We start from the raw sequence: 18,721 nt of genomic DNA, 5'->3' as shown, positions 1-18,721 counted from the left end.
TGCAGAGGTCTCACTACACTAACTTGTAGTTTTAGCTGAACACTGTGAGCAGGACGCACTACACTAACTTGTAGCTTTAGCTGAACACTGTGCAGAGGTCCCACCACACTAACTTGTAGTTTTAGCTGAACACTGTGAGGAGGACGCACAACACTAACTTGTAGCTTTAGCTGAACACTGTGCAGAGGTCGCACTACACTAACTTGTAGTTTTAGCTGAACACTGTTTGGAGGACGCACTACCCTAACTTGTAGCTTTAGCTGAACACTGTGCAGAGGTCACACTAAACTAACTTGTAGCTTTAGCTGAACACTGTGAGGAGGACGCACTACACTAACTTGTAGCTTTAGCTGAACACTGTGCAGAGGTCTCACTACACTAACTTGTAGTTTTAGCTGAACACTGTGAGGAGGACGCACTACACTAACTTGTAGCTTTAGCTGAACACTGTGCAGAGGTCGCACTACACTAACTTGTAGTTTTAGCTGAACACTGTGAGCAGGATGCACTACACTAACTTGTAGCTTTAGCTGAACACTGTGCAGAGGTCTCACTACATTAACTTGTAGCTTTAGCTGAACACTGTGCAGAGGTTGCACTACACTAACTTGTAGTTTTAGCTGAACACTGTGAGCAGGACGCACTACACTAACTTGTAGCTTTAGCTGAACACTGTGCAGAGGTCTCACTACACTAACTTGTAGTTTTAGCTAAACACTGTGAGGAGGACGCACTACACTAACTTGTAGCTTTAGCTGAACACTGTGCAGAGGTCACACTAAACTAACTTGTAGCTTTAGCTGAACACTGTGAGGAGGACGCACTACCCTAACTTGTAGCTTTAGCTGAACACTGTGCACTACACTAACTTGTAGTTTTAGCTGAACACTGTGCAGAGGTCACACTAAACTAACTTGTAGCTTTAACTGAACACTGTGAGGAGGACGCACTACACTAAATGTAAATAGTCTAGCTGCCTGACTGTGGTACTAATAGGATCAAAAGAACACCAGCAATTTTCTTCAGGTAGCTGTAAATACTGTAACAAGACAAGCCTGCCTGTCAGTAGGAAGATAACAGGAACGGATCTAGCTAAACTGAATACAGTGTATATATATATATATATATATATATATATATATATATATATATATGCAACACCTGGAATGCATATATATACACAATACACTATAAGTGCAGCTAACTCATTGACTGTCCTGCCTAATCTAGCTAACTCAAATGAAATGACACTGTCTCTCTCTATCTCTATCTCTCAGCACACCGGAACACACTACACAGGGCCGCCGTGCAGGCGGCCTTATATAGTGTGGGGCGTGTTCTAAACCCCCTGAGCCATAATTGGCCAAAGCCATCCTGGCTTTGGCCAATTTCAGCTCTCTCTACTGATGGCGCTGTGATTGGCCAAGCATGCGGGTCATAGTGCATGCTTGGCCTATCATCAGCCAGCAATGCCGCAGTGAATTATGGGCCGTGACGCGCCACACGAATTTGGCGCGAACGGGCCATATCGTTCGCAATTCGGCGAACGATCGAACAGACGATGTTCGAGTCGAACATGAGTTCGATTGGAACGTGAAGCTCATCCCTATTAATGACTCATAAAAGCCCAAAAATAGTGTAGATGTAACTAATAAACAAAAAACTATATCGATAGGTATGACCTCAAAGGGTAGGAAAAGTATAGACAACGTCTCACCAGTGCAGCAGATTTCACAAATATGGGGAATTTTCAGAGAGCAGCAGGTCCCTGGTCCTACCTGGCCTGTGTTTGAAAGGGATATAAATACTGTAGCCCCGTCATTTACTCCCCCACCCAGCTGATTAGCCATGCCAAACAGCTGGGTAAAGATTGCTCCAGCCCCCCTGAGCAGTCGCTGCGCCGCACCTTCACACGACACAGGCGCCAGGAGCGCCAAGCGCATGCACCGCACGGGCCGCAAAAAAGGAACGGGCCGACTGGCACATGCGCGTCGCCCCACAGTGCGATCGCCGCGGAGGGGCACGACACAGCAGCGTCCCACTGGCGCAGAGAGATGATCTCATCAGAGATTACCAAGGGCAGTGGGTGTCTGCAATGGAGTAACGGAACCCACGTCCCTGGAAGCCTCAAATAGAGGCTATCCGGCCACGCCAGGTGCATGTGTGGAGGGTGAAGGAAGTGTAGAAAAGGAAAAAATGGATATACATATTTATTGACAAAAGATACCAGGGTAAAGTTAACCCACATATGTAGTGACCAAGTAAAATTCAAAAACGGATGGAACTTCTCAAGTGGGAAGAAAGCTGGTGGGGGAACCCTGCCCCAAAACGTCCCCACTCCTTAAGAGCATATGAGACATGGCAGACAGAAGGGCAATAGAGGGAAAACAAGAAATCAACTGATAAAGAGTGCATGGGCAAACGTCAAAGTGTACATACATGTCAATAAAAATAAACAATATAACACTATAGAAAAAATAAAATAATGAAAATGAAAAATAGATATGAAAATAAAAATAAAAATGAAGAACAGACTAATTGTTCAGAACAGGAGAGAAATGGGAGAAGAGGGAATATAGCCAGACCGTAAAGGATTCAGGGAGCAGACAAACAACTGGTATGTTGTTTTTCCATTCCCCCTGAACTAAAGCCATCCAAAAATGGCTTGACGCAAACTGCATCGTTCAGTCCAGGGGGACAAGTAGCTTTCAAAGTATATATCCACCGCAGCTTGGATAGTGCATGCTTGGCCAATCATCAGTCAGCAATGCACTGCGATGCCGCAGCGAATTATGGGCCGTGACGCGCCACACGAATTTGGCGCGAAGGGCCCATAACGTTCGCAATTCGGCGAACGATCGAACAGACGATGTTCGAGTCGAACATGGGTTCGACTCGAACGCGAAGCTCATCCCTACTCCTGACAGTTTTTCTCTGTTTGTCAAGATTTATCTCACTTAACAATAAAAGAGGATTGCTCAGAGCCAGATTAGTGGAAACAGAGCCTGAACGACATCTTCGGACCGTTCGTCCTTTTTACTGGCCTCTAGAACTGGCCTCCCAACACATATGCCCGACCTTCCAGCAATCCGAGCATCGGTACGCGCCTGGAACTTGACCCACCATAGGCAAACCAACAAATGTGAAATGCTCTACGTTAATGCCCCGACCCCAGTCTTAGAGTACATAATTCCATCCCTAAAAGTGCTTCCTTGGCTGTCCCGTGGAATATCTTACATCAAAGACATAGACATAACACACCCGACATATAACCACTATGAAGCCCTCCAAGTCAAACATCTACTCAAAATATATTGCAGTGAATAGAGAGGTATTGCAGGAACTACAAGAGGCCATATAGAAAAGGAGGCATCTCATGTTTCTTTGCCCATTTACAGTCTAAGGAAGAATGTACCAAAACATCTCATATGCTGGCATGGGAGAAGGATTTGGGAACCTCGTTCTGTACCAAAGACTGAAAACAGGCCAGAGGAACAACCTTTAAGGCCTCAAAATGTGTCAACCACTGGGATAACTTCCTGAAAATGACAAATAGAAGTCATCTTGTTCCCTTTAGGTTGTCCAAAATTTTCTCCTCTGCTGATTCCCAGTAGGGATGAGCTTCGAGTTCGAGTCGAACTCATGTTCGAGTCGAACATCGGCTGTTCGCAAGTTCGCTGAACAGCGAACAATTTGGGGTGTTTGCGGCAAATTCGAATGCCGCGGAACACCCTTTAAAAGTCTATGGGAGAAATCAAAAGTGCTAATTTTAAAGGCTTATATGCATGGTCTTGTCATAAAAAGTGTTTGGGGACCTGGGTCCTGCCCCAGGGGACAAGGATCAATGCAAAAAAAAGTTTTAAAAACGGACGTTTTTTCGGGAGCAGTGATTTTAATAATGCTTAAAGTGAAACAATAAAAGTGTAATATCCCTTTAAATTTCGTACCTGGCGGGTGTCTATAGTATGCCTGTAAAGGGGCGCATGTTTCCCGTGTTTAGAACAGTCTGACAGCAAAGTAACATTTCAAAGGAAAAAAAGTCATTTAAAACTACTTGCGGCTATTAATGAATTGCCGATCCGACAATACACATAAAAGTTCATTGATAAAAACGGCATGGGAATTCCCCACAGGGGAACCCCAAACCAAAATTCCATACCAGGCCCTTCAAGTCTGGTATGGATATTAAGGGGAACCCCGTGCCAAAATTAAAAAAAAACCATGTGGGGTCCCCCCAAAAATCCATACCAGACCCTTATCCGAGCACGCAACCTGGCAGGCCGCAGGAAAAGAGGGGGGGATGAGAGAGCGCCCCCCCTCCTGAACCGTACCAGGCCACATGCCCTCAACATTGGGAGGGTGCTTTGGGGTAGCCCCCCAAAACACCTTGTCCCCATGTTGATGAGGACAAGGGCCTCATCCCCACAACCCTGGCCGGTGGTTGTGGGGGTCTGTGGGATGGGGGCTTATCGGAATCTGGAAGCCCCCTTTAACAAGGGGACCCCCAGATCCCGGCCCTCCCCCCTGTGTGAAATGGTAAGGGGGTACTTGTACCCTACCATTTCACTAAAAAAGTGTCAAAAATGTTAAAAATTACAAGAGACAGTTTTTGACAATTCCTTTATTTAAATGCTTCTTTCTTCTTTCTTCTATCTTCTATCTTCCTTCGGTTTCTTCCTCCATCTTCTTCTTCTTCTGGTTCTTCTGGTTCTTCTGGTTCTTCCTCCGGTGTTCTCGTCCGGCATCTTCCTCCGCGGCGTCGGCGTCTTCTTCCCTTCTTCTCCGGGCTGCTCCGCATCCATGATGGCATGGGGGGAGGCTCCCACTGTGTGACGCTTCTCTCTTCATCTTCTTCTCTTCATCTTCTTCTCTTCATCTTCTTTTTGGGCCGCTCCGCATCCATGATGGCATGGAGGGAGGCTCCAGCGGTGTGATGCTTCTAATGAACGCATGAGGACTTGACGGGACTTTCCTGTGGCATTCCCCATGACACCACGGGGAAGTCCCGTCAAGTCACTGTTACTTAAGAACCGTCAGAAGAGGAGAAGCATCACACAGCGGGAGCCTCCCTACATGCCATCATGGATGCGGAGCAGCCCGAGGAGAAGAAGGCAAGAAAACGGCGATGCCGCGGAGGAAGATGCCAGATGAGAACACCAGAGGAAGAATCAGAAGAACCAGAAGAAGAAGAAGATGGAGGAAGAAACCGAAGGAAGACAGAAGAAAGAAGAAAGAAGCTTTTAAATAAAGGAATTGTCAAAAACTGTCTCTTGTAATTTTTAACATTTTTGACACTTTTTTAGTGAAATGGTAGGGGTTGTACCCCCTTACCATTTCACACAGGGTGGAGGGCCGGGATCTGGGGGTCCCCTTGTTAAAGGGGGCTTCCAGATTCCGATAATCCCCCCGCCCGCAGACCCCCACAACCACTGGCTAGGGTTGTGGGGATGAGGCCATTGTCCTCATCAACATGGGGACAAGGTGTTTTGGGTGGCTACCCCAAAACACCCTCCCAATGTTGAGGGCATGTGGCCTGGTACGGTTCAGGAGGGGGGGCGCTCTCTCATCCCCCCCTCTTTTCCTGCGGCCTGCCAGGTTGCGTGCTCGGATAAGGGTCTGGTATGGATTTTTGGGGGGACCCCACGCCGTTTTTTTTTTAATTTTGGCGCGGGGTTCCCTTTAATATCCATACCAGACCTGAAGGGTCTGGTAATAGATTTTGAGGGGGACCCCCACGTCATTTTTTTTTTTAATTTTGGTTTGGGGTTCCCCTGTGGGGAATTCCCATGCCGTTTTTAATCAATGAACTTTTATGTGTATTGTCGGACCGGCAATTCATTAATAGCCGCGAGTAGTTTTAAATGACTTTTTTCCTTTGAAATGTAATTTTGCTGTCAGACTGTTCTAAACATGGGAAACATGCGCCCTTTACAGGCATACTATAGACACCCCCAGGTACGAAATTTAAAGGGATATTACACTTTTATTGTTTCACTTTAAGCATTATTAAAATCACTGCTCCCGAAAAAACGGCCGTTTTTAAAACTTTTTTTTGCATTGATCCATGTCCCCTGGGGCAGGACCCAGGTTCCCAAACACTTTTTATGATAATAACTTGCATATAAGCCTTTAAAATGAGCACTTTTGATTATTCATGTCCCAGATGATTGACAGGAGGGAGGGAGCAGAGCGGAGCCCTTCCTGTGCCGAGGGGGAAGTGATGTCACCAGCCCAGGCAAAGGAACAGGCAGACTACGAGGAACCACCAAGCAACAGGCATTTAGAGGTAAGTGAAAAAAAAAAAAAATATCCAAATGTTTTTTTGTTTTTTTTTTAGAATTTTTCCAGGTATTTTTGTTTTTTGGGTGGAACCCCACTTTAAATCAAGGCAGATATTCCTGCATCTATAAATGAATGAGTGTCTATGATTAGATAATCCAAACAGCTTCCAATGCTCATTACAAATCAGCTGCAAGTAATCATCGTGGCACGAGAATGTACCCACTTAGCCTCAAATACAAAGCAAGTGATAGAAAAGTCAAATTGGCCTTTGGCAAGTATGCAGCAGCTCTCAGCAGGCACAAATAAATATCTCACCCGCATATAAAGCACACTTCCATTGCATATGCAGGCATAACTGACCTTCCACATAGGTACTGACATCCATTTGCATAAATCATGCATGATGTTATATACTTGGCGAATGTCAAACACCAAAAGAAAGCTCTATTTGTGTAAAAACAAAATGATAAAAGTTTCATATGGGTACAGTTTTGCATGACCACACAATTGTCATTCAAAGTGTGACAGTTCCATAAGCTGAAAATTGGCTTGGGCAGGAATGGGGTGAATGCCTCTGGTATTGAAGTGGTTACATTTCCATGACATTACTGCAGATGTCTTAGTGTGAAGAATACTCTAGAAAGAATTTGAGTCTTCCTAAACCAACTTGCTCTAATCGTTCTGAAGGGGGAGGGGTATACCACAGGACATAGAACAGCTGTTCCTATAAATAGTTAGGACTCTGAGCAATCTTTAGATTTGCTTAGGGAACTGGGCAGCTTCCATTAGGCGCTGCAGTTAAACCAACGCTAGAAGCACATTGCTTGGGTTTCACAGAAATATCATGAGGTATGTATGTATGTATGGATGGTATCACACGTTGCATTAACTTTTTGGTAATTTATGTGTTAATAAATAGAGCTGATTTATGGAAAATAGTTGGAGGAGAAAACAAAGCTGCTATTTATATCAGCCATTCAAATAGTATGCTTTATTTAACAACTTGGGGGGGGGGGGGTGGTGGTGTAATGTTATAAAACTAGGAAAAAGATGGTTCAGATACCTATAATGGGCAATCAACTTTTATCTCTGAAATATTATAGATCACAATGTGTACATAGCCCAGTTGCAATCCTCCTCCTTTTTCAAAGAGCACACCTATCGACCCATTTTCATTAATCATCCCCAGTGTGTAAAATAGGCTGATGATACGACAAAATACAAGGTTTAGGAGATTTTCCCCAGGCATAAACACTGAGCACTGAAATAATTCCAGTTAGGCCTCTTGCACACAGGCTGGCTCCTATTTTTTTTGTATATGCACTCTTGCATTACCATATACATGAGTACAGCAGCACACAGCCAATCATATAATTTCAGGCTGTACACTGCACCTGGGCTGACAGAATAGACTGGCAATTCTGCTATGAGTGGGGCCGCTTGTAAGAGACTTGAGCCCAGGTTCACAATGATGCCGGCAATAGCACCACCAGACTTCGTGGCTCTGCACCGATTCCCAAAAGTAGTTTCTGTACTACTTTTGGCAACTTTGGGTGCGATCTCAATAGACATCTGTGCAGGAACCTGCACAGATGTCTCTGAAATTGCCTACCCAAAGTCGGATTCACATGCGGGTATGAAATTATGCGAGTTCAGCTGAACTTGCACGATTTCAATCCTGCAGCAGTGTGAACCTGTGATTTAAGTTTCTAGTTAATTGGAATTAACTATTCGTTTTCACTTAACCACTTTACCCTCCAGGCCAATTCTGACATTCTCACACACGTTCTCTAAAAATCTTTTTTTTTTTTTTTTTTTGTTTTGTTAGAAAATTACTTGGAACATCCAAACATAATAATAATAATATATATATACACACACACACACACACACACAGGCCCTAGAGAATAAAATGGTTGTTGTTGCAAATTTTATGTCGCACGATATTTGCACAGTGGTTTAGGCCAGTGGTTCTCAGGCCATGTTTTGAAAATTTCTCTTAGATAAAATAGCTGTCCAAAATACCAAGCCATTGACTCTGATTTAAACTGGTTGTAAACCCTTACAGACCACTATTTACTACAGGTAAGGCTTACCTGTAGGTACAGTGGATATCTCCTAAACCTGCATAGTTTTAGGAGATATCCACTGTATCAGCATGTGCCGACGTCATTGGCACATGCGCACTGAAGAAACGGACCGAGCGTGCCATTTCTTCAGCTGATGTGCCATTACCGGCAGGCGTGAGTGACGTCATCGTGGCTCCGGCCAATCACAGGGAGACAAGTCAACGGCTAGAGTAGTGTGCCAGGACCGCTGCGAGGGCTTCGATCTAAGGTAAGTATTTCATAATGAACTAGTATGCTGTGTGTGTGTGTGTGTGTGTGTGTGTGTGTGTGTGTGGGGGGGGGGGGGGGTGGTTTGTGGATTTACAACCACTTTAAAGCACCTGTGCAAGATGAAGGAAAAGCTGCAAATATGGCCTTTTGGGAGGACTTGAGGACAAGGTTGAGAATAGGGCTGCAACTAACGATTATTTTCATAATCGATTAGTTGGCCGATTATTGTTTCGATTAATCGGTTGATAAGCTTAAAAAAAAAAAAGTGTTGTGTATAATTTAGTTAATATGTAAAGTTTTAAAAAAAGGCAATTTATTCTTAAATATCTCTATGCAGTGGTAAATATAAATAACTATATGGTTAGGGAGCAACATATCTAATCCACTCTGAGACTAACAGACAGAAGAGATATACTGTATATACAATTAGATGAGATACTGTATATACTATTAGAGGAGAGATATACTGTATATACTATTAGAGGATATATACTATTAAAAAAGGGTGAATCTGGTAAATATCATCAGACTCAGAGATCAATTTTTTTTTTATTTAAAAAACAAACAATGTCTTCCTTCAAAAAAAATGGCATTTTAAGAACATTTGTTCAATTTTTTAATTGTTAGTGGGGTCAAATTGACGTTCATTTTCAACCATGGTGACAATTTGTAAATAGAAAACTTCTTGGTCAAAGGAATTTTCAGACGGTGTATGTGGTTTTCGTTCATTTTAAAAACAGAATGTTAAAAACAAGTGAAAATTTCAAACATTCTTTCATTCAGCGAATATACAAAGATTTTTCGTCTGAATATTCTCTTCTGAAAATTGATCCGTGTGGCCAGCATAAGGCTCGGTGCACACCTATGCAGTTTGCTTTTGATATGTTTCTGCAATGCTTTTTGCTGTGCGTTTTGATTTTTGCGCACGTGATTTTGCTGCAATTTGCATTTTTTTTTTGCATTTTTTGGCCCAATTTGTTGTTGGGCAGATTAAAAAACACAAATTGCTACAAAAACGCATTACATGCTTTTCTGCAGCTTTTCCATTGAAGTGTATTGAACCAAAAAAGCACCGTTTTACATAAAAAAAAAAAAAAGTCCCTGAACCTTTCCAAATACGCAGCAGCTGAAAAAAAGCATAGATGTGAACGTGTCCCATAGGAAACCATGTAAATGAACTGCAGTGCGTTTCTGCAAAAAGCACCAAAAAACACACAGATGTGAACCACGTCTAAGAGGTTTAGTAACATAATGGGGGTTTAAAAAAAACTAAAATTAGCCCTTTATAGTACAAAAAAAGCAAATAATCTCTATTGTAAGGGGTTCATTTTTTTTACTGTAGAACTGTGAAAGTAACATTTACAGTAGCGATTATTTGCTCTTTTTGTACTATAAAAGGCTCAATTTAATTTTTTTTAACCCCATTATGTTACTGGCCGATTAATCGATTTATGAAAATAGTAATCGATTATTTTCATAATCGATTAGTTGTCGATTAATCGATTAGTTGTTTCAGCCCTAGTTGAGAACCACTGGTTTAGGCTGGGTTCGCATTGGTGCGAGCACAGACCTCACATGTGATTCGCACCGCATTGCAGTGCAGATCACTTGCGATGTCTGTGCGATGCAAATTCAGCCATACAAACTGGCTGAAAATGCATTGCATTCGCACCAAAATGGTGCAGGACCCTTTTGCACTGAAATCGGATCGCATGGGTGTTCACACTCATTCGATCTGATTCCTGTACGATTTGACAGTTTGCACTGAGATCTGCAAACCGATCTGGGGTTGTCATTAACTTTCTATTGACACCCAGCGGTTCACACAAGACAGTGTGAACTGCCTGTGAGTGACTGATGCGGGAACCTGCACTGGAATCCTGCTGGTTCCCGAATTGCATATGTGTGAACTGAGCCTCACCAAAGCAATTTTTTGGAAAAATGCATTTTAATTAGTTATTTAGTGCACACAATATATTACCCAATCTTTTTTTTTTTTTTTTTTTTCCTGCATAATATGGTGTAGTAAATATCTAACATTTTGCACTTTAATTGTGTACACCCATGGTACAGCAACAAACTACGGTACCTAAAAATCTCCAAAGGTGATGCTTTAAAAGGAGGTCTGGTGCTAGAATTGATGTGCATGTTGATCTCACATGTGTGGTGTGATCAGGGACGGTACCAGGGGTGGGCGAGAGGGGAGGGGGGGGTGCCCTGGGCGGAGTGTGAGAGGGGGTGGATTTCTCCCCCTCCCTCTGCTCGCTGACTCTGAGCATAATATGAGAGCTGCTCCCTCCCCCTCATTGGCAGGGAGGAGAGCGACTTCAGGAGGGCTTGAACCAGCAGGGGAGGGGCGGACAAGCCTTCCATTATCTTGGTAACTGAAGAAACAGACCGATTTTCTCCCGTCCGTAGGACAGGAGAATCAGTCTGTAACTAGTGAGACTGGTGGCTGCAGCTGTGTAAGAGTGTCTGACTGTGACACTTACACAGCCCAGCGAACACATCACCTCCCCCCCCCTCAATGACAGGAGATCAGGGAGGAATACAGCTTTCCTCCTCCTCCTCCTCTTCCTCCTCCTCCCACTTCTGCTCCTTCAGTGACTTCCCGCCCCGCCCACACTATCCCCAGCCTGCAGATGTCTCTGAAGTGAGGGGATGTGTGGGCGGGAGATATGAAAACAGCAGCTGCAGATCCCGTGTGCCAAAGATGCCTGAGCTTCCAGCCTGGACCAGGGTGAGTGTGCAACTGTGTACACTACAGTGCAATGTATTCACTGAACTGTCCTTAACTTCATCTGTCTCCCCCCCACCCCTCCATGTTCTTTCAAGATATTCACTAACTTTCACTTACAGTTAGAGAATAGATGGTACAAATTTCTTTCCAGTAACCACAGATTGCAGGAAAGAAATGTACATGATTCCCCTGTCAGCACAGTCAGTGCTGACAGCGGAATCCCTTCTGTTGATCAATTGTATTGTCCCCGCAAACAGTGATTATCACTAGCAGATATAGCAACCGCTAGTGATAATCATAAGAATCCGGCAGGCTGGTTGTACCCAATTTGATCGATCAACTTGGTACATTCAGCCTGCCCATTAATGGTTCTAATCTCAGCCAGTTCTCCCTGAAACAGCTGAGATTTAACCACTTGCTTACTGGGTACTTAAACCCCCCCTTCTGACGCACTTTGAATGACAATTGCGCGGTCATACAACACTGTACCCAAACGCAATTTTTGTCATTTTTTTCACCACAAATAGAGCTTTCTTTTGGTGGTATTTAATCACCTCTGAGGTTTTTATTTATTGTTAAAAAAAGTAAAAAGACCGAATTAAAAAAAAAAAAAAAAAAGTTGTTATATTTTGTTATAAAATTTTAAAACAGGTAATTTTTCTCCTTCATTGATGTACGCTGATGAGGCGGCACTGATCAGTTACATTGATAGGCAGCACTGCTAGGTGGCATTGATAGGTGGCACTTGTGGGCATTGATAGGTGGCACTCATGGGCATAGGTAGGTGGTAATGGCAGGACCAATGTCCCTTGCAGATGAGCCAGTGATAAGCTTTTTTTTTTTTTTTTTTTTTTTTCTCCTCGCGCTGTCAGCGTGAGGAGAAAAAAAAAAAAAAAGATCACAGAGCTTTTTGTTTTGATCATGTGATTGGCTGCAAGCTGATCACATTGTAAGGGGCCGGGACTCAGTGACTCGGTGATCACAGCATGCACAGGGGGCACGTGCACTCCCGGAAATTCAGGTCCGCGCTGTGGCCGTTATTCAGCTATAGCGTGGATGTCAAGAGGTTAAACTATCTTAGTCTTAGCTCTTGGGCAGCCCATACATTGATCACTTTTTTCATTCAACTATTAGGTTGAATGAAAAAAAAGAATGTTCCAATTCCCCCATCTACACCTTCCAGGTGGAAGGGGGAATCCTCCCACTGTGGACCAGTGGTGGAATCCATTGTGGTGGTGTATAGAGCCAAAAAGATTAGAATTGTGTCAATGTCCCAATATTTATGGACCTGACTGTACATATAATTAAAAGGTGTGAGTGAACTCTGTTTCTATCGCATTAAACCTAATTGAATTTGTATTGTTTTAAGTATATCCTTGTTTTGAAATGACATTGATTCTTTCTCAAAAAATGGGGGGATGGGGGGGGGGCCCGTTTGCCCTATTTGCCCTGGGCACCAAATGGCCTTGTTCCAGCACTGGGTGTGATCATCATTTACGTGTGTGTGTGTGTGGCACCAATATGCTCGTGTGTGTGTATATAGAGATAGATAAAAGTATGTATGTATTTAAATTTTATTCTTATCTCTCTGGATCCCCCTTACATTCGGGTCCCCAGAGAGCCTCCCCCCCTTCCAGAGGTTCCCCGTGTATCTGGCTAGTCTCTGCTGCCTGTGCACCTCCAACCCCCAGGGGGAGGTGGCGATCGGCAGCTCTATGGTGCCTGTGGACCACGCTATCTCCCTGGGGCTTGTATTTCTTCTCCCGCGTGTATACAGTGGAGAGGGGAGGGGCCTCTGACCCGGGCAGCGATCAGCAAGAGTGTGCAAGCAGAGCAACTCACTTGTACACTGAAGAGTGAAACTGATAGCTGCCCAGGTCAGAAGCCCCTCCCCTCTCCACTGTATACACTTGGGAGGAGAACTACAAGCCCCACGGGCACCATAGAGCTGCCGATCGCCACCTCCCACTCCCCCCACTGCATCCCAAACTGAAAGCCAGAGGTGCAGGGGGAGATGCCGGGTCTTGGGTGGGGGTGCCCCCACAGCGGTAGAATGGCAGGGCCCAGACGCAAGTGCGGCTGCTGCGATCCTGAAAGTTCCGCCACTGGATATAGATATATATTGTATAATATTCTGCATTTGGCATGGACTATATATTCAGTGTTTACTCTATTTCCAGTCAGTGCAGGCAGTGTAATAATATAATATTCTTGTTCAGTCACTTTTTCAGTAAACCCTCCATCATGCACAGAGGAGTCCCCAGAATTAGTCGACCAGTATCGGGTACATGCCGCTGGAGGATGCGCAGCGATTTGAAGGCTCCAATGTTGGTTCCCAGGTTGAGAAAGGGAGTAACGTGAGCCTAGAGAGAGGGGGTGCCACAGAAGGACAAGAAACTGGCAGTCATGTTCACCCAGCTGCAGCATACTGCCAATGTATCAATGCAAAAAAAGTTTTAAAAATGGCAGTTTTTTCGGGAGCAGTGATTTTAATAATGCTTAAAGTGAAACAATAAAAGTGTAATATTCCTTTTACACATTTCATACCTGGGGGGTGTCTATAGTATGCCTGTAAAGTGGCGCATGTTTCCCGTGTTTAGAACAGTCTGACAGCAAAATTACATTTCTAAAGGGGGGGGGGGGGGAGAGTCTTTTAAAAGTGCTTGAGGCTATAATGAATTGTCGGTCTGGCAATACACATAAAGGTTCATTGATAAAAACGGCATGGGATTCCCCCACAGGGGAACCCCAAACTAATATTTAAAAAAAAAAAAAAAAAATGCGTGGGGGTCCCCCTAAATTCCATACAAGGCTCTTCAGGTCTGGTATGGATATTAAGAAAAAAAAATGGCATGGGGTCCCCCCTAAAATCCATACCAGACCCTTATCCAAGCATACAACCTGGCAGGCTGCAGGAAAAGAGGGGGGGGGGGGGGGGGAACGAGAGCGCCCCCCCTCCTGAACCGTACCAGGCCACATACCCTCAACATTGGGAGGGTGCTTTGGGGTAGCCCCCCCAAAGCACCTTGTCCCCATGTTGATGGGGAGAAGGGCCTCATCCCCACACCCCTTGCCCGGTGGTTGTGGGGGTCTATGGGCTGCTTATTGGAATCTGGAAGCCCCCTTTAACAAGGGGACCCCCAGATCCCGCCCCCCCCCCCCCATTTGAAATGGTAACGGGTACATTGTACCTGTACCATTTCACAAAAGAAGTGTGAAAATGGTAAAAAAAAAAAAACACAACGTGGGAGAAGTCCTTTATTAAAAAATAAAACTGTCCCATGTAGTCCATTCACCTCCGCCGACGGACTGAAAAAAATAAAGATCTGCCTCCATGGGAGGCACACGCCATATGACGCATCCTCGCAGGTGACAGCTCTTTTAAAACTGTGGGCGGGGCCACATGGTGTCGTCGCCGGGTGACCCCGCCCCCTCTGCATCCCTATGGCTTCCCCCGTAGCTTCAGAGGGGGGCAGGGCCACCCGGTCATAGGGATGTCCCTGTGCTTCTTATTTAATTTTTTTTTTTTTTTTTTTTCCATTATCACACTTATTTTGCGAAATTGATATGGGTACGATGTACCCATTACCATTTCAAATGGGGGGGGGGGGGGCTGGGATCTGGGGGTCCCCTTGTTAAAGGGGGCTTCCAGATTCTGATAAGCCGCCCGCAGACCTCCACAACCACCGGGCAAGGGTTGTGGGGATGAGGCCTTTCTCCCCATTAAGGTGCTTTGTGGGGGGCTACCTCAAAGCACCCTCCCAATGTTGAGGGCATGTGGCCTGGTATGGTTCAGGAGGGGGGGTCACTCGCTTGTCCCCCTCTTTTCCTGCAGCCTGCCAGGTTGCGTACTCGGATAAGGGTCGGGTATAGATTTTTGGGGGGACCCCACGCCATTTTTAAAAAAAATTTTGGCTCGGGGTTCCCCTTAATATCCATACCAGACCTGAAGGACCGGGTATGGAATTTAGGGGTTCCCCCACGCTTTTTTTTTTTTTTTTTTTTTTTCTTTCTTTCTTTCATATATTGGTTCAGGGTTCCCCTGTGGGGGAATCCCATGCTATTTTTATCAATGAACTTTTATGTGTATTGCCGGACCGACAATTCATTATAGCCGCGAGGTAGGGATGAGCCGAACACCCCCGGTTTGGTTTGCACCAGAACCTGCGAATGGACCGAAAGTTCACATGGACTTTAGAAGCCCATTAAAGTCTATGGGACTATCGAAATCAAGTGCTAATTTTAAAGGCTAATATGCAAGTTATTGTCCTAAAAAGGGTTTGGGGACCCGGGTCCTGCCCCAGGGGACACGTATCAATGCAAAAAAAAAGTTTTAAAAATGGATGTTTTTTCGGGAGCAGTGATTTTAATGCTTTAAAGTGGGAAAAAAAAAGTGACATATTCCTTTAAATATCATACCTGGGGGTGTCTATAGTATGCCTGTAAAGTGGCGCGTGTTTCCCGTGCTTAGAACAGTCCCTGCACAAAATGACATTTTTAAAGGAATAAAAGTTATTTTAAAACTGCTTGCGGCTTTAATGTAATGTTGGGTCCCAGGAATATGGATGAAAATCAGTGAGACAAACTGCATGGGTACCCCCCCACCCCTCAGTCCATTACCAGGCCCTTTGGGTCTTGTATGGATATTAAGGGGAACACCGCACCCAAATTACAAAAAGGAAAGGCGTGGGGCCCCCAGGTCCTATATACTCTGAACAGCAGTATACAGGCGGTGTAAACAAGACAGGGACTGTAGGTTCGCTGTTAAGTAGAATCTGTTTGTAATTTTGAAATGGTACATTTTTAAATTGTAGCTACAGCCAAAAAATCTATTTTTAATCTTTTTGGAAAACATAGGGCAGGGTTATCCCCCTAATAACATTTGTTTTGCTGTCTGTGCACCTCTTCAGAAGATTTCACCTCACTTTCTGTCCCAATGACAATTTTTCAAAAAAAAAAAAAAAATTTGGGGTTTTTAGTGAAACAAGGATTGGTGATAAAGCATCAGTGAAGAGGAGACACGGTTTTTCCCAAAATAACTCTTATGCCTTGTACACATGATAGGATTTTCCAATGGAAAATGTGTGATAGGACCTTGTTGTTGGAAATTCCAACCGTGTGTAGGCTCCATCACACATTTTCTATAGGAATTTCCGACCAACAAAGTTTGAGAGCAGGCTATAAAATTTTCCGACAACAAAATCCGATCGGTTAAATTCTGATCGTGTGTACAGGGCATTACAGGAGAGAATTTCCCTTCCTAGGGGTAGATTTCATCTCACTTCCTGTTGTCTCCTTCCATTTGCAAGTAGGAGTTGTTTGAAAGTAGGGGCCTGACCTATATAGTCTGCAGAAATTGGTGCTTTTGGTGGTGTTGCCACAACACTGTAAGCCCTCAATTACTCTTGGTGGGCGCAGGAATGGGCCCTGCTGTGAAATTAGATCAAGAATTGTGATGACATGTCCCTGTTGAACAGGGGCAGAAAAATTGAGCCTTAGGCACTGCTGCCACAACACTGCAACCCCTCACAGACGCTATAGTTGGAGTGCAGGAATGAGCTCTGCTGCAAAGAATTGCATCAAAAATTGTAATTACACGTCCCTGTTAAACAGGGGCAGAGAAATTGGGCCTTGGCCACTGGTGGCGGTGCCTAGAAAGAAAAATTATTCTTGCAAGCTATCGGCATGAAAATTGAGGAGGAAGAGGATTGTGACTCAGCATAACAGGATAGTCACTCAGCATCAGCATAGGCAGTCTTGAAGGGATCTCACAAAAAAAAAAATCGGTTACATCAGCATCAGGTGCTTTGTAAATGGTGATCCAAGACTGATTCATTTTTATGAAGGTCAGCCGATCGACCGATTCGGTGGACAGGTGCACCCTGTGATCAGTTACAAAGCCTCCAACAGCACTGAATGTGCGTTCTGAAAGAACGCTGGATGCAGGACAGGCCAGTAGCTCAATTGCATACTGTGCAAGCTCTGGCCAGTGATCCATCCTCAAGACCCAGTAACCCAGAGGATTTTTGGTGGGAAAGGTGTCCAAGTCTGATCTTGCCCCTAGGTAATCCTGCACCATGTGAATCAGACACTGGCGATGGTTGCTGGAACCGATCAGACCTTGGGGCTGAGGACTAAAAAATTGTCTGAACACATCGGTCAGACGGCCACCTTCTCCATCGCTCCTTCTGTGACTGACTGAAGCCTCAGCAACACGTCCAGGAGGACGAGGAAATTGTAACCTCCCAGGCTCTGGAAACGCGTTGCACAAACCTTTCTGCAAGACCTCCCGAAGATGTTTCATCCTCTGCAAAGTTAAGATAAGGTCCGTAACCTTACCCTTGTAACGTGGATCAAGGAGGGTTGCCAGCCAGTAATCATCCCTCCCCTTGATACCATAAATACGAGGATCCTTCTGCAGGCTTTGCAGGATCAGGGAGGCCATGCAGCGTAGGTTTGAGGCATTTGGTCCAGAGTCCTCTGGATCACTAAAGACGACATGACCCGCAGCCACTTCCTCCCAGCCACGTACAAGTCCATGGGTTTCTTTGGACTGTAAATGATCCCTTGAAGGCTGATGCTGAGTGCCAGGCTCCACCTCCATGCTGACACAATACCTCTTCCTCTTCCTCCTGATCGGCGGGCATGCAGGAACACTGTCTGGATAAAGGGCGCCTTGAGAGGTAAGGAACTCCTCCTCTTCCTCCCTCTGTTCTGCCTCAAGTGCCCTGTCCATTATTCCACACAGCGTGTGCTCCAACAGGTGGACAAGAGGGACAGTGTCACTGATGCATGCACTGCTCACCATCCTCGTGGCCTCCTCAAATGGTGACATGACAGTGCATGCATCCCATAGCCCACTGGCGTGGGAAAAAAAAAGCTCCCATGACCCTGTCCTGGTGCCTTAGTTGCATAGGTACTCATTGATGGCCCTCTGCTGCATGTGCAGCCGCTGCAGCATGGCCAACGTTGAGTTCCACCTGGTGGGCATGTCACAGATTAGGCGGTTCTTGGGCTGGTTAAATTCCTTTTTTGGAGGTCAGCCAGCTGAGCACTGGCATTATGACCAGCGGAAATGCACACAGACTTTCTTGGCCTGCCTCAGGACATCCTGTAAGCCTGGGTACCTGCCCAAGAACTTCTGCACCACCAAGTTAAGGACGTGAGCCAAACAGGGCACATGGGTCAGTTGTCCCTGTTGGAGGGCGGAGAGGAGGTTGGTGCCATTGTCGCAAACCACCATACCTGCCTTAAGCTGGCGTGGAGTCAACCACCTCTGAACCTGCCCCTGCAGAGCTGACAGAATCTCTGCCCCAGTGTGGCTCCTGTCCCCCAAGCTCACCAGCTCAAGCACCGCATG

At 45.1% G+C, this 18,721-nt stretch overlaps 1 protein-coding gene across 4 annotated transcripts in view; it reads left to right on the top strand.

Moving 5' to 3' along the window:
• The first annotated feature begins 6,979 nt into the window (after nt 1–6,979).
• Nucleotides 6,980–18,721, top strand: part of PTGES3L (prostaglandin E synthase 3 like) — a 372,186-nt gene continuing 360,444 nt past the window's right edge. For 2 of the 4 annotated variants that reach the window (XM_073608309.1, XM_073608308.1), the window contains exon 1: nt 6,980–7,131. In XM_073608309.1, coding sequence (XP_073464410.1) covers nt 7,127–7,131 — 5 coding nt within the window. In that variant the 5' untranslated portion in view covers nt 6,980–7,126. Of the gene's footprint in view, nt 7,132–11,149; nt 11,362–18,721 lie in introns of those variants that run through there. The other 2 variants (XM_073608305.1, XM_073608307.1) reach the window with 2 other exon arrangements.

This window comes from Aquarana catesbeiana, linkage group LG12 (genome assembly GCF_042186555.1).
Source record: "Aquarana catesbeiana isolate 2022-GZ linkage group LG12, ASM4218655v1, whole genome shotgun sequence".
NCBI lineage: Eukaryota > Metazoa > Chordata > Amphibia > Anura > Ranidae > Aquarana > Aquarana catesbeiana.
The sequence above is the reverse complement of the archived record's forward strand: the minus strand, read 5'-3'. Positions and strand labels throughout refer to the sequence as shown.